Source organism: Varanus komodoensis, unplaced genomic scaffold (genome assembly GCF_004798865.1).
Source record: "Varanus komodoensis strain SLA01 unplaced genomic scaffold, ASM479886v1 scaffold108, whole genome shotgun sequence".
Classification (NCBI taxonomy): domain Eukaryota; kingdom Metazoa; phylum Chordata; class Lepidosauria; order Squamata; family Varanidae; genus Varanus; species Varanus komodoensis.
In genome coordinates, this window is record NW_025335307.1 from 775,099 (window position 1) to 802,943 (window position 27,845).

Below are 27,845 nucleotides of genomic sequence, written 5' to 3' on the forward strand. Positions count from 1 at the left end.
CACTGGAATCCATTTCTGCATCCTGCTTGAATCCTTGCTTGAACCACAAGAAATGAAAGACTCAAACAACCAGGCAAACTGTGAGAAATGAGGGCACTCTAAAACCTCACCTCCAAAGCAGAAGGCTGAGTGAAGTCTGGGCTGTGAAAACTTGAAGAATTGATGCAAGAGAATTGGAGGGCAGGGCGGGGGGGGGGGGGGGGAAAGTGTGTGATGCAGCCGATCAACCATTGGAAGCCCATGTCAGTGCACACGGCAGAAGGAGTCCCTTGATCCTACTTGCCTCAAAGGGGCCACATGGGAGAGTTCCCAGAAGTGTGTTGTCCCCAGCTGTGTACTTGCACACAGGAGTGAGGAAATTGTTCAGGAAGCCAGAGAGGTGCTCCTGCCATGGGGCCGCAAATTTAGAAAAATGATACTGCATTACTGGTCATCTTGAAAAATCTCATGGGGTCCCCTACCCCAGGAGCATCCAGAGCCCCCTGATGCAAACATGAGATCACAGGGTTGTGTCCGGGATCCAGGCACAAAAGGGAAGGCACATCATTCTTGCTTTTCTTTCTCAGAGCTCAGCTGGGGTTAAGCGCAAGTGAAGAGGCCTCCTTGAAGGCACATCTTCTCCTTCCCTCCTGCTGAAGCCTTGACTTGCTGGGCACCATTTCCATTTTGGAAGGAAGTTATTCTTCTCATTGTTCCTCTATTAGGTTGAACGGGGCAGGATGGAGGCTGTGTCAAGTACCGGCAGAATGGCAAAGTTCATCTTGCTGCTGCTGCTCCTCCCAGAGACCTGCTGTGAGGGACTGAAGGTCAAATGCCCCTGGAGCTGGCACAAGACTGAGGTGCAGCCACAGAATTATTTTCGACCAGGAGACTACGTCTTCAGTGCCAGCATCTCTGGAGCACAAGGCCGATTTAGAGCACACAGCTTCAAGAAACCTGCCTCTAATGAAAAGATTGCGTAAGTTATTGGCCAGCTTGACATGATAGCACAAAGCACCACAGGCAGCCAGGCATTGCAGTCTGCAGTGGCATGCAAAGCCAGAGCATCTTCTTCCAGCTGGCCTCTCTATCATGATACCCAGCCAGTGAACTTAGAGGCAGCAAAGTCCAGGGGGTAGTCCAGGGCAATGGGAGGCCTCAGGCCCCAGAACAACTTCCACATTTCTTGCTTCTGCACTCCTTTGAGTTCCATTCTCCTTCAGTGTGAATGGCTGACCTTGCTGGGCTCCTGCCTGGGATGGGCCCCTTTGCTGCAGGTGTCTTGGCATAAGGAATAGACCTAGACTTGGATGGGAAACAGGTGTGCTGAACCACTGGAATCCCAGCAGAAATTCTGCAGGAATCAGCTGTTGAGCTCTTGCTTTCAGCTGGGACCAGACTGAGCAGGTGGAAGCCTAAGAAGCAAGTTGTAGCCTGAAAGGGCAGTGAAAGGATTCCTGGGCAGAGTGACCCGCTTGATTTATTTTTTCAGGTTGGACTCAACATATTACTGGAAGATCCTCTCCTTCTTGTTTGCCATCCAGGAGATCAACCAGAATCCCAACCTCTTGCCCAATATCACCCTGGGCTACAACTTCTATGACAGCCTTCATGATGCCAGACTGACTTCAGATGCCACCATAGACCTTCTCTCAACCACCCAGGCCCATGTTCCCAATTACAAGTGTGGCAAGAAAAATCATCTGCTGGTTGTCCTTGAAGAATCTGACTCTGACAACTCCATGCAGGTTTCCAACATGCTGGGCATCTTCAAAATCCCACAGGTGAGAGACTTGGGAGAAACAGTATGAGATGGAATCCAGAGAAGGCAAAAGATTCTGCCAGTAATTAGCAAGCATGATATCCCTCCCAGGACAACAGACAATCCTACTCAGTCCCAAGGTGAAAAGAGCTCAAGCCACCTAAGCCCCACACCAGGCACCCATCTGGTACTGTTAGTGGTAAGGATTAACGGAAAAATCCCTCATGCTCCTTGTCTGACCGTGAGAGAGATGGCAGCTCGAGTAAGGAACTGTATGAAAAAGACCCCCCTATTGTAGGTACACGACCAATAACCACATGCTGAATATTACTATAGCAGAGTAAGCTGGAACCAGGGACTTTCTGATTTGCTTTGCTTCCATGTTTCTCAGTTTGTAATTGAGAGTCAGCCCATCTCTAGACTAGCTGATACAGCCACCATATCCTGGGATTCCATATGTTCAGTTTCTTGCAATGATTACATGCAGAGAGAACTTCAAGGAAATAACAATTGCACATGGTTATCTTAAGCTTCACTTCTCGAATCCAAACAACAGGCTCCAGGCTGATCCTTTACATATTCTGAAATTCTTTTAGAGAAGTTCTAGTGTAGCGTCTTTTATCTTCCACTGTCTTATGTCTCTCTGATAGAACCATAAAGAACTGACGCTTGATGTGCAGTCATCAGTAAAATTTGCATTCTTCATGGGACCAGATGTAGAGCAAATAATTCTACACTTCAGGGTCAAGGATGTCATGGGCGGCAAAGATAGTTTCCTTTTATTTCCCATCATAGCATGCAGAAGGGCAGGGGAGACTCTGAGACCCCAGGAAGGTGTCCACGGCATCTGTGTTTGACCCACCCTACAAACCATTTCTTCTCCCATTTATGGGATGAAGTCTTGGGAAATTTAAAACAGGATGGAACATCTAGAGATACTCAAGGATTCAGGTTACACCCAGCCTCCTTTTCTATGTTTTCAATTTCTTTTTCAGAAATTTTTCAAAACAAATTGCATTTTTCAGAAAACTATAAACATTGCTTTCTTTCAAATCATATTTCATGCAGATAATTAAAGCTTTATTTGAATGAAATGAGGAACTATGATTTGGTATTGAAATTAAGTAGTCCATCAGTCTCTGCCTCTCTTTCCCAGGTCACTTACGCTTTCACTTCTCAGGTCCAGAAAGAAAAGGGTCAGTCCCCTTCCTTCTACAGGATGGTCCCTGAAGAAGGCATCCAGTACCCAGGGATTGTCAGGCTGTTGCTCCACTTCAGGTGGAAAATGGTTGGTCTCTTTTCACTGGACACTGAGAATGGAGACAAGTTCATGAGAACCTTGAAACTAGAGCTCCTCAGGAATGGAATTTGTGTGATTTTTTCACACAGCTTCTCACAGCTAAAATCAGGCAATGTAAAACTCAAATTCCAGTCACTGAAGCAGTTAATAGAAATCAATGTCTTCATTTATTTTGAAGAGCTCCTTTTCTACTTCTATGGAATAGAAATTGTCGAAAGAGTTATTAAAATGGTTATGAAACCTGTTAATGGAAAAGTCTGGATCACCACAACCTTGGCTGACTTTACCTTGGATTTAGCTTATCGAAATAGTATGAGTACATTCCAGCACGTGTATGCATATTTTTCCTTCCTTCCCCAAAAAAGGAAAAGGACGAACTATGATGGTGTTACATATTTGTATAAAACCATGCATGCATTTGTGGAGAGAGCATTCAAGTGTTCATATTCCAAGCATGTGCTGTCAGTGAAAGCATGGACAAGATGCAGCGAGAAGGAGGAACCAGAAGGCCTGCCCAAAGTGGACAAGGAGCAAATACTTTCTCTGGACAGCTTCTTCTGTTACAGCACAGTCCAGGCTCTGGCTCGTGCCATGGATGTGGCTGTTTCTTCCAGATACAGGTGGAAGGACATGGAACATGGAGGCAGGCAAGGTGTGCATGACCTTCATCCATGGCAGGTATTTCCCCAAACCACCGCTTCCTTAGCTATTAAACTTACAACATGAGATGTTTAACAAATAAAGGGGCAGCTGGAACGCTTTCTGTTCTGATCCCTGTTTTGGTCTCCTCTACTGGCATCCCACGACTGAGTCCATCTGGTCCACCTGTGTCCACCTGTGGAGTTTCTCTGAGTCATTCTGAAGCAGAACAAAGAATCAGCATGAGGACTATGTAGGTCCTTGTTCAAACTCCTTGTCCTACTAATAAGTTCACTTTCTGCCTTGCCAGGGGTCAGAAAACAAGGCAATCCATGTTGGACCTGCTATGCCCAGCTGAACACAATCTACACTTAGATGTGTCTGTATTCCAGATCCCAGCATTCATCTGGTCCCTAGCTGAGAAGAACAGGGAATGGTGCCTCAGCTGGTCTGGGATTTTCTAGACAAGCAAGCAAGCTTCCAGCAATTGAGCCAACTTGTAGAGCTAGCCAGAGTTTGGAAGTGGAGTTTTAGTGGAAGAGGAGAGGAAGGCAGAGGAAAGGGGACTCTGCTGGCCACTTTCAGGGAAATGAGAAGAAAGCACAGAAGGATGCAACATGGAGAGAAAGGTAGAATCCAAATTAAAGAGTATGGACCGAGAAAACTCCCCAGGTTTAGTGGCCTGCAACCTCCATGCCATGCCTGGTTTTCTGCCTTAGGCCAGAATGGCAGGCAGGTGCAACAAGTGCAATCCAGCAGCCATCTTGGAACAAAACATGAGAGCTTTGGAGCAGCGAGTGGGCAACTTCAAGGGAATGAGAAAATTACAAGTTTTCAGGTCGAGGAGTGCAGCTGGGACACTAAGTCTAGTGCGGAGGACAGAGGAGTGAAAGAGTGTTGAGGCTGAGGAACGGAATCCTGAGGGAAACAAAAATGAGGAGGAAAGTCCCCAGAAGAGTGGGTCAGTCTGGAGCAAAGGATCTAGAAGATGCCCTGCATGACTAGAACCCGTGGAGTCATGCAACCAACTTCAGGACCATGAAAAGTGGAGTGGAGGTCCGTGAGGGATGCTAAAAGCAACCAAAAGGCTTCTCCAGATACATCCAGAGGAAAAGCCAGAGGAAAGATGTTGTGGTTCAGGTAGTCCCTGCAGGTGACCACATTCTGACAGAGGACAAGGGAAGCCCAAAATTCTGAGTTGCTTCCTTGACTGTCCTGTCCCAAAAGAGTCCACTGATGAAGATAGCAATTTTCAGACACTCTGCAAATAATCCCATGTTGCCAAGAAACCAGTCTGGATTTGTCAGGAAGATAGCCTGACATCTAATCACATTTCAGTTTTTGATTGCGTGACCTCCCTGGTGGACTGAGGAAATTGTGTGGATTTCATCTATACAGACTTCCACAAAGCTTTGGACAAAGTGCCCCATGAGATCATGCTTACTCAAGCATCTCCAAGCAGTGTAGGTAGAACAACTCTCAACTGCATGCACAGTTGGCTACAGAATCGGACTCAAGTGTGTTCATCAATGGCCCATTCTCAGACAAGAAAGGTAACAAACGTGGTACTGCAGAGTTTGGTCTGTGGCTCTGTTCTCTTCCACCTTTGTATTGATGGTTTCAATGAGGAAGTGCAGAAATTGCTGATTAAATATGGAGATCTCACGACAGAAAGATAGGCTAGCTGATACCTTGGAAGTCACAAAGAAATTTCACAGGATGTCGGTAGGAGAAAGAGGAAAGCATCCATAAGGAGGAGAGCAAGGGGGATGTGTGGACTGGAAGCAGAGCCATATGAGGAGAAATTGAATGAACTGGACATGTTTAGCCTGGAGATGAAAAGACTGAGGGGAGCTATGATAGCAATCTCTGCTTGATCTTTCCAGAGTGCAGGATGTGGAACAAAGGGCTCATGAGACAGGAAGCCCTTCTTGTTGTTGTTAATTGCGAAGTCACATCCAATCCATCATGACCACATGGACAACACCATTCCCTGGAGGCCACTTAAGCTCACACTGACTGTTTCAGTGACTCCATCTAGCCACCTCATCCTCTGCCATCCCCTTCTTCTTTTGTCATCTATTTTTCCCAGCATTAGGCTCTTCTCCAGTGAGTCCTTCCTTTTCAATAGGTGGCCAATGTACTAGAGTTTCATCTTCAGTATCTCACCTACTAAAGAGCACTCAGGGTTGATCTCCTCTGACTGGTTTGATCTCTCTGCAGTCCAAGGGACTTGCCGAAGTCTTCTCCAACACCACAATTCAAAGGCCTCAGTTGTTTTTTTCAAATTTTATTATTTTCTCTACAAATCCAAAACAACAATTATTCCCAAGACATTGGGTTGACATCTTACTCTTTTTTACAATCAATAACCATATTCAATTCTAGATATAGTCCCATTTCTCTAACCAATATCCTTCTCCTTCAAAGACAATCTTTACATTTATGCGCAATCCAAAATCTTTTTAAAAATCAGCTCTTCAGTAGGTGGCTCTTCATTCCTCCAGTGTTGGGCAAATGCACGGTAATTACATGTAAGATCAGATATATGCATTGTTCATCAAAGTCATCAGGGATAAAGCCTAAAAGAAAAACTTCAGGTTTAAATGTTAAAGTTTTTTGTAGCATTTCTTCAAGCCATTTATGTATTTTAACCCAATATTTTTTTCCTTAACACAAGTCCACCACATATGATAAAAAGTACCAGGTTTGTGTTTACATTTCCAACATCTACTTGACATATTTGGGAACATTTATGCTAATCTATTTGGTGATAAATACCATGTATAAAACATTTTATAAAGGTTTTCTTTATAAGAAGTTGCTAAGGTCATCTTAATATTTCTTTCCCACAGCATTTGTCATTTCTGTAACTCAATATTATATCCAAAATGTTGTGCCCATGTTAACATAATTTCCTTAACTTGTTCATCTTCCATTTTCATGTCCAAAAGAAAAGTATACAATCTTTTAACCTTTTTTTCATCTAATGTTAAAATCATTTGATCAAATGTTGTTAGTTCCTTATAAAAACCATACATTCTATAGTCTGTATTATATCACAATTGTATTTGAACCTTGTGCCATCAAGAAAGATCAATACCCTGCTCCTGTAGTTTGTTTTTTTGTTTATTTATTTATTTAGTGAACTTCTATGCCGCCCCCTTCGCCGAAGCCTCGGGGCGGCTTACAACAATAAATAGTTCTTGATTTGGTTTCAATTCTCCATCATTATCTAAAATATCATATCTCACAATCATATTAAAATTCAATGCATTTGGATATGTAAGAGCTTCCATTGGAGAAAGCCATCTCAGCAACTTAGTATAAAGCTTTGTCTATAGCTTTTCCCAAACCGACATCAATGAATTTCTAATATAATGATTTAAGAAATAGCCATGTGTCTTACACTTCTCAAACCACATATAAGCATGCCATCCCCTTTGTAAATCATGCCCTTCAAGATATAAAATTCTCTTATTTCTTAGTGTTATCCATTCTTTTAACCACATTAAAACACAAGCTTGATAACACAGCATCCAATCAGGAAGGCCAAAGCCCCCATTCCCTTTGGCCTCCTGGAGCATTTTTAATTTAATCCTTGATTTCTTCTTTTGCCATATAAATCTCAAAACCTTGAGTATTTAAATCATCAAAACACTTTTTATCCAGTTTTATAGGAATATTTTGGAATAAAAACAAAAGCTTTAGTAATATACTCATTTTAACTCTTTTTGTTCTTCCCAACAGTGATAATTGACAATTAGCCCATTTTTCTAGATCACTCTTAATCTCCTTACATAATTTAACATAGTTATCTTCCTTCAATGTAGCACATGTAGCTGTAAGAGAAATTCAAAATATTTAACCTTTTTAACTATTTGAAGATCTACTTGCTCCATCAAAGTTGTGTTTTGATCCAATGTAAGGTTTTTCACTAACAGTTTAGTCTTTTCTCTATTTATTTTCATCCCGGTAACTTCACCATAGCCTTCTATATTTTTTAAGAGTTTAGGCGTCGTTACCAAAGAATTGTCTAGGACAGGGGTTGGCAACCCGCGACTCCAGAGCTGCACGTGGCTCTTGAACCCCTCTGCTGTGGCTCTGTCACTCAAAGCACTCACTGGCACAACAGCTGATCTGCTCGAAGCTCCACTCAGGAACACAAGGCGAGCTAGTTAAGTAAATCAGCTAGTTAAGTAAATGCTACATTCCTCTGCTAAGCAAGCTTCCTGCAGGCTCTCATGATACAGGAAAAGCTGCTGAAAAGATTCTCTTTGTCCCAATGTAATCTCCTTCATCTGAATGTTAAAAGCTGTGCTTGGGACCTGTCACAATTCACATCACTTGACTGTTTATCTGCTGTTTATATAACACACCTATATCTGCAACCAGCGCCAATTTACTGAGCTTTCCCTCCCTCCAACCATGGATAAATCCGAAGAAAAGAAAAGTTTCTGAAGAGAATCGAACATTTAATGGTACGTAGGTAGATTCATTTGCTTTTACTGATGATGAACTTACGGGGTTTGCTGTTTAATGCATGCAGCCCTTTAGCACCAACTTTGACTCTGCAGGAAGCTGTTCTCCTATTCAAAATATATGAAAGGAATCCTGCTAGTTTATAATGTAAGATTAAAAATAACAGATTTAGTGACTGAACAAGAGCTGCAGCTAAATCATAATGAAGCTATAGATCTACTTAAGAAGATTCTTTAAAAATTCCAGCAACATTATTACACTGGGAGAGGGATGTTTGTTCAATATTTCACCACGTGAGAAAATGATGAGGGCACAAAGAAGCAGACTGCGTTTTTGGTATGCTGGAGGTGGCATGTTTGGTATGCTGCAGGTGGATAATTTAAGTTCGGCTTTTTATTTCATAAATATGAGGAGGACTCAGATAGACATTGAGTATTTTATTTGAAAGTGACTTTCAACCCAGCATTTTTTTTTTTTTTTGGAGTTGAAAATGTTTTTGTTGCAAACAGAAATACAAATTTGTTTTCTCTGTAGCAGTTCATTGATTTCATAAATGCAACACACTATAGTTTTTTTATACATAGCATAAAGGTGAAAAACTATATATGCAGTGTTATCTTCTTTAGATGTCAAAAGGGTTTTGCAGCTCCCGGTGTTTTCTTTTCTGTGGGAAAATGGGTCTAAATGGCTCCTTGAGTGTTAAAGGTTGCTGAGTCCTTGTCTATGATAAAATCTAGGTCATCTGCAAATGCTTGAAGTTTTTAGCTTTCATCTCTGATTCTAGCGCCTTTAATAGCCTTTAGTGTCTTCTCTAACATTTCTGTTTTAAACTTCGAGAATCAATATAAATAACAATGGTGATCCTTGTCCAAGACATCCTTGTCTTGTGCCCTTTTGAATGTCTTTAGTGTCTGTAAATTCTCCATTGACTATTATCCTAGCAGTCTGTTTTAAATTTTTCATAAAATTCTTGTGCCTTGAAGATTGAATCCAGTTTATATCTTGTGGCATTCCAAGTAAAAACATTATTATTATTATTATTATTATTATTATTATTATTATTATTATTATAACATTTCTATGCCGCCCCTTGCCGAAGCCTCGGGCGGCTTACAACACAATAAGATACATTGAAATACAATAGAACATCCCTTCTGGTGTTTTCCATCTGAACATAATTCCTTTCTTTATCAACTTGGAAGTGAGAAATTGATACTTCTTCTGTCCTTCTCTGATTCTCCATGGTATTTGTTTCAAAACAATTACATTGTGTTTATCGTCAAATTTTAATGGTTTATCATGTGAAGCTCTGAGGACATCATCTCTTACAGATCTTTTTGTAAATTTAACATGAACGTCCCTCGGAAGTTTATGCCTTCTTACATAGCTTGAGTTAACTCTATAAAGCAGGTCAATCTCTTTGTCAAGCTCTTCCTTTTCCAAGTCAAGAGCATCTGTTAACATAGTGTTTATTAAGTCACTTACATTTTCATTTTTTGCCTCTGGTATATTCTGAAATCTTAGATAGTTAGACACGTTCTTCAGCTCCAGTGTAACAACTGAATCCCATAGTGACTTATTTGTTTTAGTTGTTGCATCTCTTTATCTATCTTTCCAATTGCCTTATCAATATCTTCAGTCTTCTTGTACTTTTGTTCATTTTGTCCTACTTTGAGTTGAATATCTGTAAGTTGATTATTCATGTCCAAAACATGACTATCCAATTTATCCAATCTTTCATTTTGTTTTGAGGCCTATTTTTGAATGGCATTTTGAATAGACTTTTTGGTGCTACTAATACTTGCCCTCCGCTCTTCCCCAGAAGCATATTGGACAACTTCCGACCTGGGGGCTCATCTTCTGGCGTCGTATCTTTTTGCCTTTTTGTACTGTCCATGGGGTTTTCATGGCAAGGGTACGGGAGTGGGTTGCCATTTCCTTTTCCTGTGGATCACCTTTTGTCAGAGCTCTGTGCTATGACCTGTCTGTCTTGGGTGCATGGCATAGCCCATAGCTTCACTGAGCTACACAAACCCCTTCACCACAACAAAGCAGTGACACATGAAGGGGGGAAGCCCTTCTTGGCCCCTTCCAAATCCCTTGCTCTGAGAAACCTGTGAGACTCCTTAGAAAAAAATCCTATTGAACAAAGTGAAATGAACTCCCAAATCAGCTTCTGAATTACCTCAGGTTCCTGAGAAGAACTGTCCATTTGCTGCTTCCTGAAATTTTCCCCTAAGGGAAGGTACCTTCCCTTCCCCTCCTGTGATGAGGTGAGCATTCTCTGCTTCCTAAATTCCTAACTGGAACATAGACATCCATGTATGAAATTAGAAACTGCTCCATAGTAAGAGTCATATGCTGCCAAATAAACTGGAACCCGTTCTTTGCAAAAACTTGGGTATGAAATGCATCTTCTCAAATGCTTCTGCTTTCTCTGTTTTTCCAGCTCCACCCTTTCCTGAGAGACCCCCAGTTTCACAATCATTCTCTTGACGGGGTGTATTTGGATGAGAATGGAGACCTGGCAATCAACTTGGACCTGGTCAATTGGATGCTGTTTCCCAACAAGACTGTTGTAACAAAAAAAGCTGGGAGTCTAGAAAGACAGGGCTTACCAGGTCCCACATTCACCATTCAGCAAGATCTGATTGTTTGGCCCAGATGGCAAGATCAGGTGAAGAAAACCATCTCCATCATTTCCTTGTTTAAATTTCCCTTCCCTTCACTAACATTCTGCCTAATGGGATGTGCAGTCATTTCATACATCAATACAAAGCATGAGATGTCAAAGATGTTGTGAATGCAGGTGAATAATTCCATATGGAGGGAATGTCCAGCTGCTTCAGCTTCAGAGGATGGGATTCATTTAGTGCAGGGGATTTCAACCCGCATTTCCTGCCAGTCCATGGAAGAGCCATTGTGGGCTCATTGTGCTCTGGCTCCAGATTCCTGCCCGGGGAGGGGAGGGGAGGGGAGGGCAGGGGGAGCTCAGAGGGAGCCCACTGGAGTCACGCCTCGCCAGGCGAGGTCTGGCCTCTGGGTGGGGAATGAGGCTGGGCTTCTCCTTCCTCTGCTGTTTTCTGCTGGGAAGGGCAACTCTTAGCTGGGCTCAGCCAGACTGTGCTCTTTTGTGTGCAGGATTGGGGGTGGGTGCTATCTTTCCATATTTCACATTATGAATATCATTGTATTAAGTAACTTTGATTGATTTTGGATACCTCTGCTGTTAATATTACAATTTCTATTTCCTATAAATATAATATTGCAATTATGTTGATTTTGTACTTTCCTATTGTTAACTTTTGATCAAGTATTCTTGAATAGAAGCAACAGCAGGTTTCACAGTAACCCTAGCTGAAGTACATATTGCTGCCTAAGAATTTCTGTTTTATTCGATAACATTGAATTTCAATGTTGTATTCTTTTATTAGTATTTGCTACTGCTCAGTCTCTGCTTATTTTAGAAAAAAACTTTTTTGTACTATGTTTAAAAATAAATGCACAAAATGCTATATTGTGCATATAAGGCCTTTCTGCCTCAGCAGTCCCTGAAATACTTTTCCAATTTTTGGTGGTTCCCAATGGTAAAAAGGTTAAAAACAACTGATTTAGGGAATCCGCTGAACTGCTGGAGGTGCACCCCTCTAGGTCTTTCATGCTCAGTCTCCCCAGTCCCAACTTCTTCAGCTCAACCCTCCTCCTTTGATGTTCCCTCTCTCTCACTCAGCCACTGCCACAGGCCAGGTGTGTGGAGAGCTGCCGCCCAGGATTCTTCAAGGTGGCTCGGGAAGGACAACCCATCTGCTGCTATGACTGTGATCCCTGTGCTGAAGGGACCATCTCCACTGGGGAAGGTGGGTGAATGTGGCAGAAAAGGCAATATTCAACCATGGTAGGGTGCTCATTTAGGGGTGCTCGGCCATCCTGAAAAGAATTTTGGCTGGCCTAGTTGTTTCTGGAGTATCAGAATGGAAATTCTCTTCCTTGGGAGTGCTTTTACCCACCCTTTCCTTCCAGTCTTGGAAGCATTACAAGGGCCAACTCGTGCCCAGTGTTCTGTGCTTCTCAGAATGCCTCATTTATTCATTGCCTCAGCAGCCACATACTCCTTGCCATTCTATCTACTGCAGGCATGATTTCCCTTTGGAACCTCTTGCTCCTAAACCTCCCCTGAATTACTCCTTGTCTCCTCCACCTCTCCAGAAAACTTTTTTCCCATCTTGTGGGTGCTGTTCTTTCAGTACACCTTTTTGTCCCACCATAGTATTCCTCATGGCACCTTGGCGGTCACTCCCCTCCACTTACAAAGAAACCAAGAGCACCCTGTGCAGCTTCCCCAAGGAAAACTTCATGGCTTGCAGAGGAGGAACATTCCTGAGCATGAGAAACCTTTAGACCTTCTGTTGCCTCATCTGGAAGACACAGATGAGGACTTCTCCTCTTGCTGGCACAGCAGGGCTTGCCAACAGGGAGGATGCTGGGGAGGATTATTACCAGAGGGTTATGCAAGCAATGGTTCCCATGTTGTTTGGGGGATTCACATTGTATGGGAAGGTTGGGAGGGAGGGCACATGGGTCAGATCTTCAGCTGTGCATGCTGGGTTTCAGCATATTGTCAGATAGACTGGGGAGTGATGTGCTTCCATGACATTACATATTTATCTAACAGTAAAAAAACAAGGTGCAGTGGGTTAAAATGCTGAGCATGCCACATCATAAAGCATCCAGTATCTCTTTATTCAGTTTCTTTACATCCAGCCATGTTTTATCAAGAATCCCAAGGTGATTCATGAAGCTCTACTCCTCCTCCTCTCACTGCTATCTGAACAGCAACCCTTTCAGTTTGACTGGGCTGAGAGTCTGTGAGGGGCCCACAGTCACCCACTGAGCTCCATGGTGGAGTGAGGTCTAGACTCTGGATCGCCTTTCTCCTGCACCATCTTGGCTCCCAGTCAGGCAGGTGTTGCCAGGTGTGGAATTTCACCCACCCCACTCAGGGAGCTGAGCTCCATCTACCTAAGCACAACCTCCCACACCCAATCTATTTCCTCTTCTCTCTCACCCTGATAACCTCTGAGAAATAGAGCTAGTTCAGAACTCGCAGAACCTCCAAAAATAATGTGCAAACATGAAATGACCCACTTGGAAGGCTTTCCTGGGCAGATAGAGCCAAATCCAAAACATGTCCTTTGGCCCCAGACAATTTGTCTCTGAGATGGTTCACTGCAGGTCTGTGGAGATGGTCAAGGAAACTACAAAGTAGGGAGGGGCAGGAAAGTCAGATTGGGGACTGGCAATACCCATGTGTCAGGGTCCTCTTTAGGGTCCATCTTCATCTGCCACCTTGGTCAGTCAAAGGGATGGCTGATAAATTGTTCTTGCTCAGATGCAAAAGTAATTGCTGATGCTTTGCAATCCCATGGACAACATTCCTCCATGCTTTCTTATCCTCCACCATCCCTTAGAGTCCACCCAAACTCACACACACTTCCCCACTGACTCCATCTAGCCACCTCATCCTCCACCGTACCCTTTCTTTGTCATCAATTGTTGGCAGCATTAGGGTCTTCTCCAGTGGGTCCTTCCTTCTCATTAGGTGGTCAAAGTATTTGAGGTTCATCTTCAGTATCTCGCCTTGTAAAGAGCAGTCAGGGTTGATCTTTCAAGACTGACTGGTTTGATCTCCTTACAGTCCCGGAGACTCACAGGATTGCTCTCCAGCACCACAATCCAAGGGCCTCAATTCTTTGGCATTCAGCCTTCCTTATGGTACAACTTTCATAGCCACAACTGGAAAAACCATAGCCATGAGTATGCTAACCTTTTTCGGCAGGGTGATGTCTCTGCTTTTTAGTATGCTGTTTAGATTTGCCGTAGCTTTCCTTCCCAGGAGCAAGCATCTTTTAAATTCTTGGCTGCAGTCACCATCTGCAGTGATGCTGGAGCGCAAAAAAATAAAATCTGCCACTCCCTCTCTTTCTTCCCAATCTATTTGCCAGAAAGTGATAGGGTCGGATGCTGTGCTCTTAGTTTCCTTAATGTTGAGTTTCAAGCAAACCTTTGTGCTCTCCTTTTTCACCCTCATCAAGAAGATCTTCAAATCCTCTTCACTTTCTGCCATTTTCAAATAACTGCTTCCAATTCCTTAGTCTATCCAAATTGTCCCTCTGCTCAACTCATGAAGGGGTGGGGGTCTCCATTGAGCTTAGGGGTGAGTGGGGCTTCTCATGCTGGAAAAGAGCCTTGTTGGAGAGCTTGTGGCAGAGGATGGGCTGGCTGGTGGCTGTGGAGGCAGGGATGGAATTCCCAGGGTGCACAACTGGTGGTATGGAAGCAGTGTCAGGATGGTCTTGTTGTTGCTTGGGTGCACTGCTCATTGGTGCCTCGCCTGTATCAGGCTCATTGCATCCTGAGGGCCTGGGAGTCAGGATGGATGAGTCCTGGCTTTGGGATCAGAACTCCTTCCACCCTCTTTCCTTACACTTAAAAGATGGTTCAAGCAGAGTAGCAACAACTGGGATTAGAGCTGGGGCAATGGGAATCTCAGTAGAGTGCAACATTGCATCACATCTCCCCACTCAAGCAGGATTGCAGTGAGCTGGTCATGAAAGAACTGGGTGCCTGGATTGACCCGGGAATGCCAAACCCATGATATGTATTCTGAAAATGAGCAGTCAGAGTGGGACAGTGTAAACCCAGTCATAATCTACAGAGACTTTATTTCAGCAGTTCCTAAAAATTTTTGATTGCAATCTAAGCACCGATGCTGGAGGATGTCGCCCTCCATGTGGGTTTGTGATGAGGAAATGGATGATCCAGAGATCGGTCTGACCAGACTGCATGGCCTTCCTGCACAATCAGGCTGAAAATCCACTCCATGTTATCTCTTACACTAAAATTATGACCCTAATACAACTAATACAATTGATGATAATAGTAGTCATAAGAACAACAATAATAACGAATAAAATGCAAGAAGCTGGAAGTTGAATTGATGTTAGAGTGCTGTTTCTCTTTGTTTGACAGATGCAAAGCATTGCCTGAAGTGTTCAGAAGATCAGCATCCAAACAAGGCCCAGGATCAGTGCATACCCAAGGACATCACTTTCCTGTCCTATGAGGAATCCTTGGGGTCCTTCCTCACTGGAATTTCCCTACTCTTTTCTATAGTTTCAGGAAGCATATTGGGAATCTTCAGAAAATTCCAAGAGACACCAGTAGTCAAGGCTAACAACAGAGACCTCTCCTACATTCTGCTTGTTTTCCTCCTGCTTTGCTTTGCATGCTCCTTCCTCTTCATCGGCCAGCCAAAAAGCATCACCTGCCTCCTCCGACAAGCAGTCTTCAGCATCATCTTCTCAGTAGCCATCTCTTCCCTCCTGGCCAAAACAGTCACTGTGGTACTGGCCTTCCTGGCTACCAAGCCAGGCAACAGGGCAAGGAACTGGTTGGGGAAGACATTGGCCAACTCCATTGTCATCTCCTGCTCTGGTGTTCAAATAGTTCTCTCCACCATCTGGCTGGGCACCTCTCCCCCCTTTCCTGACTCTGACAAGCACTCCCAGCCTGGGCAGATCATCCTGAAGTGCAACGAAGGTTCTGTGGCCATGTTCTACGCTGCCCTCAGCTACATGGGCTTGCTGGCTGCCGTCTGCTTCACGGTGGCCTTCCTGGCCAGGAAGCTGCCCGGGGCCTTCAACGAGGCCAAGCTGATCACCTTCAGCATGCTGGTCTTCTGCAGTGTCTGGGTGTCCTTCGTGCCCACCTACCTGAGCACCAAGGGCAAGTACATGGTGGCCGTGCAGGTCTTCTCCATTTTGGCCTCCAGCGCTGGCCTGCTGGGCTGCATCTTCCTCCCCAAGTGCTACATTATTCTAGTGAGGCCAGACCTGAACACCAAAGAGCACCTCATGCTGAAAAACAAAGCATGAATTGTGCTTTTATCATTGAACAGCTCATGATTTGAACTTTTGTGAACTGCCCAGAGATCCATTTTTGTTATATGGACAGTATAGAATGGAAACAATTGAAAAAATCATCCTTTGCACTTTTCAGTAGTTGGGAAAATTAAAAGCTCTGTTTCATACATGGGGGAAGCAGCACGCAAGAAATTTTCCCTTGTTGATCTCATAAGCTAAGCGTTGTGTTTTCTTGTTTTGTGACTATGAATTCCTTTTTCAGTCTTTGGCATTTGTATGCCTTATTCTGAAGTGTGATCAGATGAGTAATTACTGCCAAGAACATTACAGGGTAACGGGAATGCAGTTTCTCAGTTTCTAAAACATTTTCAAGTAACTTGGAAATCCCTCCTGCTTGTTTTCCAGGGGCGATTCCTGTGGGGTGGGAGGCTTCCTCAGTGAAGGTACATCCAGCATTGCAGATCACTTCCCTTGCTGGCCTGCTCAGGGATGGCTCCCCAGGACATGCTCACAAACATGCATGGCTGCCAAGCACACCGTCACATGCATCATGCTATTGCTGCAGGGAGGTCCTGAAAGAGAGATCTTTCTCTTCCTGCTGCTGAGAGCAGGAAGAGAAAGATCAAGAGCAGGGAATGTCTTGCTCCAGATGAGGATGGGTTGAAGAAGTCCTTTTTGCTGCCCTGAAATCTCAGGGTTTACTCGAAAGTTGGCAGACACGCAAAGGGTTGATGTTGCCATTCTTTTTAATTATTTATTTATTTTATTAAAACATTCTATGCCGCCCCATTCGCCGAAGCCTCGGGGCGGCTCACAACATAAAATTAAAATACAGGAAATAACAATATAAAATAAGTCGCCCTGGCATATAAAATAAGTCGCCCTGGCTTATCTTGGAGCAGGAGTTCAGCCAGACTCCTCATGTTTTAGCAACCTTAGTCTTGCTTGCAGCTTGGAATCCTTCTTGGAAAGTAGCAGCATGGCTGGGGATGGCTGGTCATTTGCATGCTTCCCTCATGCTTTACAGGAGGGATTCTATGTTGGTGAGGGTGTTCAAAGATAGAGTAGACATGCCCATGTTGGGCATGTTGTGAGCAGAGCCGGCTGGAGTCGGGAGTCAGACTAGATGGCCCAGGAGGCTCCTCCTGACTCGATCTGTTTCTGTGTTTCTATGTTTATGTCCTTGGGAGGAGGGGTCTCCTGCACCCTCAAGCCCTGCATAGAAAGGCCTGTACAAGCCCACAAACTTACATCAGTGAGGAAAAGGAGCCTGTGGGGAGAACCTTGTGCTGCATTTTCCCCCTGCCTTTTCTCATTGTGCCAAGCAGGAAAAAGGCTCCCAAGCCTGTCCTCCTCTCCTTTTGATGTCCCCAACAACCGCAACCTTGTGAGGGAGGCGTACTCAGAGGGAGTGATTAGCCAAGCATCTACAGGGAGCCTTGTGGATGAAGCGGGAGTGGAACTGGGAACTCTCATGTCTCCTGCTTGGCATTTGATCCACCAGGCCACCCTACCTCTCAGAAGTCACTAAAATCTCCCTCAGGCCTTCTCTGCCACAGTTCAACTCTTCAGCTTGGGTAATTTTGTCCGGTCCATTATTTTCTCCCTACATATAACAGGTTGTGTGGAGAATATGATACGTCTGGGGGATGCTGCTGGTTTCCAGTTGAACCCCTGCAAGTTGGGATGGTGCCTTCGGCTGTGCAGATGCTCCATCAGCCTCACAGCATCTGGGATTCCCCTCAGGGGAACAGAGCCCTGGGACATCAATCACCACTCTGTTCTGGAAGCCACGCAGCTCCAAGGCTTCCCTTGGTGTAACCAGGCATCTCTGCAGCACTTTGCACAGAATGGCCCCAATCCTGGAATGTTGGAGCTGCAGTGGAATGGGAAAAACGTTACTGCACCATGAGAATGGAAAAGAGTCTCATTAGTCTCTGGAGACAGGGACACAGGGATGTCCCATTCTCTGAAACCTTAAACACGAGAAAAAGTCCCATCATTTCTGCAAATCATGGCTGCTAAACCTGAGACTCCAGAGCAGGGCAATCTTCACATTTGTGATGGGGTAGCGCTAATAATATTTTTACCACCACAGTCACTATTATTATTAGTATCACCTTGCACTTAAACAGTGTCCTTTTGCATGTATGAGGAAAGCAAGCATTTTGCCTATGTCTGCTCTCCATTCTTATCCTGACAAGAACAACCCTGTCAGGCAGGGCAGGTTGAGAGTGTGTGACTGGCCAACAGTCACCCAGACATCTTAAGCGATGAGTGGGTATTCAAACATGGATCTCACATTCCCATCCCACTAAATACACACTGGATCCCACAGACGGATGCACACCCAAAAGCCCCCTGCTTCATCTTCTCAAACAAGAACAGTTCCGGTTCTGCTTTTAGACATGCCTGTCCTAAAACTGGTTTCATCTCCAGGATGAACTAGCAGGAAACATGCAGTCCCAGCAAACACCCCCCCCACCCCCCAAGGGAAGTAGGATGGTAGAAAAGAGGAAAAGAGAAACATTTCCCCCGAGATATAGGAGGGGAGAGGAGAAGAGAAAGGGAAAGTGGCTTCCCCCCCAGTCCTTCGAGGATTGCTAAGATGGGATGGACAGGATTGTTCCTCTATCAGGCAATTTTCCTCTTCATGCCTTTCTTGGCTGGCTCTGCTGGAGCAACATTTTGACAGAATCACAGTCTGTGCCATCCCTGGAGCTCAAGCTGGGCCCCAAGAGAAAATTTGTCTGCCTCATGAAGAGCCCAATTCTGGAGCCAGCCCAATTCTTCCTCTGAGCTGGAGGTGCCCTGACCAGGACCTCAAGGAACCTAGTTGAGCATAAAAAAAGGGAAAGGGCAAAGTGAAAGAGAGTTTTTGCTGCACCTGCTTCCCTCACTGTGAGGCAATAAAGGAGGGGAAAATGGCAAGTCTGAGATGCAGCAGGTCATATCTTCAAGGCCACTGGCAGACTGCATGGCCAAAAGAGTCCCTTGATTCTGCTTGCCTCAAAGGAGTTGCAACAACAAGTTCTCAGAATGTGCCTTTCCTGCCCATGGGACTGAGGAGAGCATTCAGAAAGCCCCAGAGTTCAACCAGCCCTGTGGCTGTAAAATTATGGAAATTACTGATCTTCTTGCTAAGGCTCAAGGGGTACCCTCCCCCATGACCATCCTGAACCCCCTGAGGCACACCTAAGATTGCAGGGGTGTTTTGCATCCAGATGCAAAGGAGAAGGCACCTCATTCCCTCACAGCCTGCTAAGGGATTGGGAGAGAGTGGGGACAGGAGAGGAGTCTGAAGGGCACGGTACTTACTCTCCTTCCCTTCTGCTGGAGTGTTGGCTAATCGGACTCCTCATCCATTTCAGAAACAAATTCTTCTAACTGTGCCTCTACTTCATTGAAAGGGGCAGGATGGGGCCCGTGTCAAGTGCCAACAGGATGGCACTCTTCTTCCTGCTGCTCCTCCCAGATGCCTCCTGCAGGATCCTGGAGGCCAAATGCCCTTGGAGCTGGCACAGGGATGAGCTGCAGCCACAGATTTATTACCGACCAGGAGACATCGTCTTCAGTGCCAGCATATCTGCAACTGAGGGCCGATTTAGAGCACACACTTTCAAAAAACCTGCCTCTAATGAACTGGTTTGGTAAGTCACTGCCCTGCTTCAAATGATACCAAAAGGCACTATGGGCAGCCGGGCAGGGCAAGTTGGAGGTAATGCAATGCCAGAGGAATTTCTTCCAGCTGGCCTTTCTCTCAGGAACACCCAGCCTGCAAACTCATGGGTAGCAAAGCCCAGCCAGTGAGCAGAAGGGAAATAAAGCCCAGAGAGGAGTCAAAGGCAACAGGAAGGCACCAGGACCCAAAAGGAGTGCAGTATTCCTTGCCTCTACCCTCCTCTGTCTTCACTTCCCCTTCAGTGTGAACGGATGCACTTGCTGGCTCTTGCTGGGATGCGTACCATTGCTGTGTGTGCCTTGTAATAGGGAATTGATATGAACTCCAATCAGAAGTAGACCTTCCCACCCACTGGAATCCTACCAGAAATTCCACAGGAATTGGCAGCTGGGCTCTTGCTTTTGGTTGGGACTAGGATGAGCATGTGGAAACCTGAGGAACAGACAGCAGAAGGCATTGGAAGGATTCATGAATAGGGATGGAAAGGCAAACCATTTGTTTTCTTTCTTTTTTCTTTCTTTTTTCAGGTTGGAATCCACATTTTACTGGAAGATCCTCTCCTTCCTCTTTGCCATCCAGGAGCTCAACCAGAATCCCAGCCTCTTGCCCAACGTCACCCTTGGCTACAGCATCTATGACAGCCTTCATGATGTTAGACTGACATCCGATGCTGCCATAGACCTGCTCTCGACCCCTCAGGCCCACATTCCCAACTATAAATGTGGAAGGCAAAATCATCTGCGGGCTGTCCTTGAAGAATCTGACTCTGACAACTCCATGCAGCTTTCCAACATGCATGGCATCTTCAAAATTCCACAGGTGAGAGGCTTGGGAGGAGTGATATGAGGTTTCATGTAGAGAAAGCCAAACATTCGCAAAGTCATTTACATTCATGGTATCACTCCCAGGACCACAGACCATCCCACTCAGTCCTCAGTCAAGGGTTAATAAAAGGTACCTCTTCTTCATTTTCTCACCATTAGAGAGAGAGGAAACTCCAGGAACTGATTGTATAAAAAGTTTCTTTACCGTAAGTGCACACCGCCATTAGAGAGTGAGCCCATCTCCAGTCAAGATCAGCAGCCACAACCATCAGGCATGGGGCAATTTTATGCTCAGCTTTTTGCAATGATCAGATGCAGAGAAAATATAATGCAAGTTCCTTTTGTGCACAGTTATCTTAAGCTCTGCTTCTGGTTTGAAATGAACTGGCTCCAGACTGATCTTTCCCACATTCTGATCTTCTTGACAGAGGTTTATCCGTCAAGAATCTCTTCTGTGTCTTTGATAGAACCCAAAATATTTTACCCTTACTGTTTGATTTTCAGGGAAAAAAATGGAATCATCATTAGGAGCAGATGTAGAACAAATAATTCTGCACTTCAGGGTGAATCTCATCATCGACATCTAGGATATTTTCCTTTTCTTTCCCATGCATCAAATGCAGAAGGACAAGGACAATCCTGAGACCCCAGGGAGGTGTTCATGGCATCTGTGTCTGACCACCTACAAACCAAATTCTTCTCCCATGTATGTGACATAGGACTGGGAAGATTGTTTGCAGATGGAAAATCAGAAGCTCAAGAATTCACATTACTACAAACATCCATTTGTCATTGTTTTAAACTTACGGTGTGAAAATGCTTTATTTTTCAGAAAATAATAAGCAGTGCTTCTTTTAAAATCATGTTTCATGCATACATTTAAAGGTTAACTGGTTCATTCTCATGCGTGAAGGGATTTTGATTTGGTGCTGATGTGATGAAATCCATCAGTCTCTTGCTTTCTCTCCCAGGTTACTTATGCTTTCAGTTCTCAAGTTCAGAGAGAAAGAAACCAGTCCCCTTCCTTCTACAGGATGCTCCCAGAAGAAGGCATCCAGTACCCAGGGATTGTCAGACTGCTGCTGCATTTCAGGTGGACGATGGTGGGTCTCTTTTCACTGGACACTGAGAATGGAGACAATTTCATGAGAACCATGAAAGCGGAGCTCCTCAGGAATGGCATTTGCATGATTTTTTCTCACAGTGTCTCAGAAATGAAATCAGGTGATATACCAATGAAGATACAGTCACCTCAGAATTTTGTAGAAATCAATGTCTTCATATATTTTCAAGAGTCGCTTTCCTTCTTCTATGGAATACTCATTCTGGAGAGAGCTATCGAAATTTTAATGAAACCAGTTCATGGGAAAGTCTGGATATCCACAAGTTTGTGCGACTTTACCTTTGTTGTAGCTTATGGTAATCATCTTTTCCAGCATGTCTATACATATTTTTCATTCCTTCCCCAAACAAGTAAAAGAATCAACTATCACGGTTTACGAGATTTATATTTCTCTATAGAGAAATTTGTAATGAGAGCATTCAAGTGTTCCTATTCAAAGCATGTCCTGTCGGTGAAAGAGTGGGCAAGATGCAGAGAGAAGGAGAACCTGGTAGGCCTGCCCCAAGAGGACAAGGAGCGAACACTGTCTCTGGACAGCTTCTTTGCTTACAACACAGTCCAGGCTGTGGCCCGTGCTGTGGATGCAGCAGTGTCCTCCACATCAAGGAGGAAGTCCATGGAAAATGGAGGCAGATTAGATGTGCACCGGTTTCATCCATGGCAGGTATTCTCTCCCCTTCTTGGGGACTGAATTCATAAAATGAAAAATTCAGATGAGATTTTCCAAATGAAGCAGCAGCTGGAACACTCTATGTTCTGTTCTCCGATTTGGACACTTCTACTGGCTTGCCGGGACTGAGTCCAGCTGGTCATGGCCCTTAGAGTTGCTTTGAGTCATCCTGAAGAAGAACATAGAAGGAGTGTGAGGACTGTACAAGCCCTTGCTCAGATTCCTTGACCTAAAAATAATTGGTTTGCTATCTTGCCTGGGTTCAGAACACAAGACTATCCTTGTTTGACCTGCTAGGCCTGGCTGAACACAGCCTTCCCTTAGTTGTGTCTGCATTCCTAATCCCAGCAATCACCTGATAGCAATCAGCAACCTACATTTTGGTTCCTAGCTGAGAAGAGCAGTGCATGGGTCTCCAGCTGGTCTAGGACTTTCTAGGGAAGCCAGCGATCCTCCAGAGAGCGAACCCACTTGGAGCGGTAGATTATAAAGCTAGTGGTCATCAGACACCTTGCAAATAATGCAGTGATGCCCAGAGGCCAGTAGGGACTGTCCGGAATAAATCAGTTTATCTAATCAGATTTCACGTTTTGACTGAGTAGCCTCCCTGGTGGACTGTGGGAATCCTGTGGACATCGTCTATCTGCAATTCAGCAAAGCTTTGCACGAAGTGCCCCATGATGTTGCAATTAGGAAACTAGCTCCAAGCAAGTTAGGTACTACAACTCTCAGCTGGACGCACAGTTGGCTCCAGAACTGGACTCAAAGTGTGCTCATCAATGGCCCCTTTTGAAAACAAAGAGAGGTAACGAGTGGGGTACTGAGGGGATCAAACCCGCGCTTTTCAAATTTCGTAGCTAGTGGGCTAGCTAATAACTTGGGAGACAGGGGGAAATTTCACAAGTTCTCAGTAGGAGAAATAGGAATGCATTCAGAGGGGGTAAGCAAGGATGATGCATGGACTGGAAACAAAGAACTGAGTTCACATTGAAAGTACTTGACACATTAAACCTGGAGATGAAAAGACTGAAGAGGGGTATGGTAGCAATCTCTGCTTGATCATCCCAGAATGCAGAAATGGAACAAAGGTCTGAAGTGACAGGAAGCCCTTTGGGGTCCTTTTCAAATCCCCTGTTCTGTGATTCCCATGAGACTCCTCAGAAAGAAATCCCATTAAACATGCTATAATGAACTCCCAGGTTATCTGCTGAAGGACTGCACGCTCTGGATTCCTGAAAAATTTCCATCAGAGAAGCTGTCCTCCCTTTCCCTTCAGTGATGAGGCTTCTACTGTCTATTTCCTAAATTCTTAAAGCAGACCGTGGGCACCCAGCAGTGAAATCATAATCCTGACCTTAGTAAGAGTCATACCCAGCCACATTAAATGGGATCAAGCTCTTAGCAAACCTGGGGTATGAAACGGGTCTTAACTGCTTTCGCTTTCTTTTTTGTTCCAGCTCCACCCTTTCCTGAGAGACCCCCAGTTTCACAATCATTCTATTGACGGGGTGTATTTGGATGAGAACGGAGACCTGACAGCCAACATGGACCTTTTTAATTGGGTGGGTTTTCCAAATGAGACTGCTCTGAAAGTGAAAGTTGGAAATCTAGAAAGATGGGGCTTGCCTGGACCCAAGCTGATCATTCATCGAGATCCCATTGCATGGCCAAGATGGAAAGATCAGGTGAAGAAAACCATCCCCATTATTCCATTGTTTTCATTTCCCATTCCTTCAATAACATTCTGGATAATCAGAGCTACAGATACTTATTAAATGAATAAATAGCCTGAGATGTAACAGGTGATGCATTTCATTTGGAGGGAATGTCCAGCTGCTTCACCTTTACCGCTGGGGGTTCAGTTATGGAATCCACTGAAATGCTGGAGATCCTTCCCCTCTCTGTCCTTTCCAGCTCCTCAGTCTCCAATTTCCTCAGCCCAACCCTCCTCCCTTGATGCTCCTTCTCTCTTGCTCAGCCCCTGCCCCTGGCCAGGTGTGTGGAGAGCTGCTGCCTGGGTTTCTTCAAGGTGGCTCGGGAAGGACAGCCCCTTTGCTGCTATGACTGTGCCCCGTGTGCAGAAGGGACCATCTCCACTAGGGAAGGTGGGTGAGTACAGCGCAAAATGTCATGCCTTGGAGGAGGGTAAAGCTTTGTAATGCGGAACATTCATCATCCTGCAAAGCATTTATGATGCTCTGGTTTCTTCTGGAGTAACAGAGCAGAAAACCTTCCTAGCTGTTCGATTTACCCTCCCCATGCTGGATGGGCGGCATGACCACATTTCTGTATATTTTTCTCTACTTTCCAGAATGCCTTATTGCATTGCTCCTTGGCATTCTGTCTACTGTAGGCACATTGTCCCTTTGGTACCCCTTGCTGCTAAGCCTCTCCTGCCTAGCAGTGTCCCTGCATTCCTCCTTCAGTCCTCCATCTCTCCAGAAAGCCTTCCCTCCCACTATCAATCCAAGTCTTCTCCTCCTCTCAATGCTATCCTCACAACAACCCTGTGAGGTAGGCAGAGCAGAGAGTCTGTCAGTGGCAAAGAGCCACCTGGTGACCAGCATGGCTGAGTCAAGGCTGGAATCAAGACCACTTTTTCCTGCTCCTTCTTGGCCTCCAGTTGGGCAGGCATTGCCAGGTGTGGAATTCAACCCACTCCACTGGGGGAGCAGAACTCCCTCTAACAAATTGAAATGATCCACCCCCAGTCTTCTCCCATCTCACTCCCACCCTGATGACTTCTGTGATGTAGAGTGAGTTCAGAACTCACAGAACCTCCCAGAATACTTTGCAAACACAAGATGACCCACTCAGAAGGTTTTCCTGGGAAGAAAGAGAGAACAATGAATGTGTCACTTGGTTCAAGAACATTTGATTCCAAGATGCTCTATGTATGGCTGTGGATGAGGTTGATGAAACTATTATGTTGGAAGGGCACAGAAGGAATATCGGGGGCTGCCAGTGCCCCTGTGTTGGTGTCCTCTTCTGGGTCCCTCTCATTAACACAACACCTGGGTCAGGCAAGGGAATGGCTGGCCAAATGACCAGTCCCAATTTCTCAGTTTGCACTGACTGTACCTCAGCTCCACTCCTGGAGGGGTGGTGGGTACCAGCAAATTGCCCTCTTGGAGAGCTTGTGGCAGAAGAGGGGCTGGCTGGTGGCTGGGGAGGCAAGGATGGAATTTTCAGGGTGCACAGCTGGAGCCTTGAAAACAGCTTCAGGATCGACCCCTGTGTGGCTTCCATGCACTCATGGTGGGTGCACAGCTAGTGTTAGGCTCAATGAATTCTGAAGGCCTCAGAGTCAGGCTGGATGAGTCCTGGGTGGGAGAACAGCACCTCTTCCAGCATCTTACCTGACCCTTGAAGGCTGGCTCAAGCATTGTAGTTAGAGGTAGGATTTTGGCTGGGACTATGGAAATCCCAGAGGAGTTGTGCACCCTTGCTTCATATCCCGCCACTCAAGCAGGATTGCAGCAAGCTTGTCTTGAGAAGGCTGCATGCCTGGCTTGACCTGGGAAAGTTGTTTTGTGCTATCATGATCTTCGTGAAATACTTGAGATGGTGCAGAAACAAGGGAAGGACTCCCTGCCAGCATCAGACATTTTCTGGTGCATGAATGTATTAATGATTGCCACACATCCTAGTGCAATTTCTACCTTCCAGTTATTTCGCTGTCATGACAATTGCTGTGAGGACATTTATTGACTTTAGAGCAAAAGTCCTCAAACTACAGCCCACGGGCCAGATACAGCCCACCAAGGTCATTTACCAGGTTCACCTCAGAGCTTTCAGACTCTTTCAGAGAAAACAATATCTGAATGAGTCCAAAATCTATTAGCCAGTGCAGACGTTCTCTGAAACTATTTCAGTTTCGGATACTAAAAGAGAGCCAATGCACGCACCAAATTGTGACAGCTCCCATCTACTGAGCGTGCACCTGCTCTCTCCACTTGCTCTGTCTGGCTCCCGCTGCTTTGCTGACCTTGCCAGCATGAATTGTGCACATGCTGGCTCTTCCCCCTGTTTTATGCATACGTTGGAAAACAGAACAGAGGAGCGAGAATGCAGAAGAGAGGAGAGAATATGGAACCAGACATTGAACTTGTCTTTAGCCAAAAGCAGGCCAATACTTCTGATTGAAATACTAATAAAAAGTTTCTGCTGATTACACTTGTTCTTTATTTTAAATATTGTTTTGATTTTCCTTTTTTTTTTTTTTTTGTGCTACTAATAGTATTTGTGCAGTGTGCATAGAAATTCATTCAAATTGTTTTCCTACTATAGTCCAGCCTGCAACAGTGTGAAGAACAGTGAATTGGCCCCCTGTTTAAAAAGTCTGAGGACCCCTGCTTTAAAGAATGAAGGGGCCCATCAAGTCTACGCAGGGCAGAAAAACACCCTATGTTGGCTCTCACACAAGAATCATTCCCCTCCCAGCAGTTCTACCATTTCTACTAATACTCATAATAAGAACGACAACAATAATGAATACAATGTACAGAACAGAGACTGTACTGGCTGTCGGGGTGCTGTTTCTCTTGCTTTTGACAGATGCAGAGCATTGCCTGAAGTGTCCAGAAGGCCAGCATCCAAGCACATCCCGGAATCAGTGCATTCCCAAGGTCATCACCTTCCTGTCCTATGAAGAATATTTGGGGTCCTTCCTCACTTGTGTAAACCTACTCTTCTCTGTAGCTGCAGGAAGCATTTTGGGAATCTTCAGGAAATTCCAAGAAACCCCAGTAGTCAAGGCCAACAACCGAGACCTCTCCTACATTCTGCTTGTCGCCATCCTGCTTTGCTTTGCATGCTCTTTCCTCTTCATTGGCCAGCCAAGAAGCATCACCTGCCTCCTCCGACAAGCAGCCTTCAGCATCATCTTCTCAGTGGCCATCTCTTCTCTTCTGGCCAAAACTGTCACTGTAGTGCTGGCCTTCCTGGCCACCAAGCCAGGCAACCGGGCGATGAACTGGTTGGGGAGGAGTTTGGCCAACTCCATTGTCATGTCCTGTTCCAGCGTCCAAGTAGTCATCTCAACCATCTGGCTGGGCACCTCCCCACCATTCCCTGACTCAGACAAGCAGTCCCAGCCTGGGCAGATCATCCTGAAGTGCAACGAAGGCTCTGTGGCCATGTTCTACACTGCCCTTGGCTACATGGGCTTCCTGGCTGCCATTTGCTTCACGGTGGCCTTCCTGGCCAGGAAGCTGCCCGGGGCCTTCAACGAGGCCAAGCTCATCACCTTCAGTATGCTGGTCTTCTGCAGTGTCTGGGTGTCCTTCATTCCTGCCTATCTGAGCACCAAGGGGAAGTACATGGTGGCCGTGCAGGTCTTCTCCATTGTGGCCTCCAGTGCTGGGCTGCTGGGCTGCATCTTCCTCCCCAAGTGCTACATTATTCTTGTGAGGCCTGATCTGAATACCAAAGAGCATCTCATGACGAAAAGCCAAGTATAA

The 27,845-nt window shown here is 45.2% G+C and overlaps 1 protein-coding gene across 1 annotated transcript; it reads left to right on the forward strand.

Moving 5' to 3' along the window:
- The first annotated feature begins 746 nt into the window (after positions 1-746).
- Positions 747-27,845, forward strand: LOC123018042 (vomeronasal type-2 receptor 26-like). Its single transcript, XM_044419780.1, has 3 exons — positions 747-839; positions 1,524-1,688; positions 26,949-27,845. Exons 1-3 carry the CDS (start codon positions 747-749, stop codon positions 27,843-27,845), a joined length of 1,155 nt encoding a protein of 384 aa, XP_044275715.1.

What these genes read in the sequence shown, in the direction of transcription:
- LOC123018042 (XM_044419780.1), top strand. Translation starts at nt 747, where the DNA reads ATGGCAAAGTTCATCTTGCTGCTGCTGCTCCTCCCAGAGACCTGCTGT. An exon ending in GGAGCTGGCACAAGACTGAG is followed by an intron (nt 840 to 1,523) that starts GTGCAGCCACAG and finishes TTTGCCATCCAG; the next exon opens with GAGATCAACCAGAATCCCAA. An exon ending in GCAAGAAAAATCATCTGCTG is followed by an intron (nt 1,689 to 26,948) that starts GTTGTCCTTGAA and finishes ACAGATGCAGAG; the next exon opens with CATTGCCTGAAGTGTCCAGA.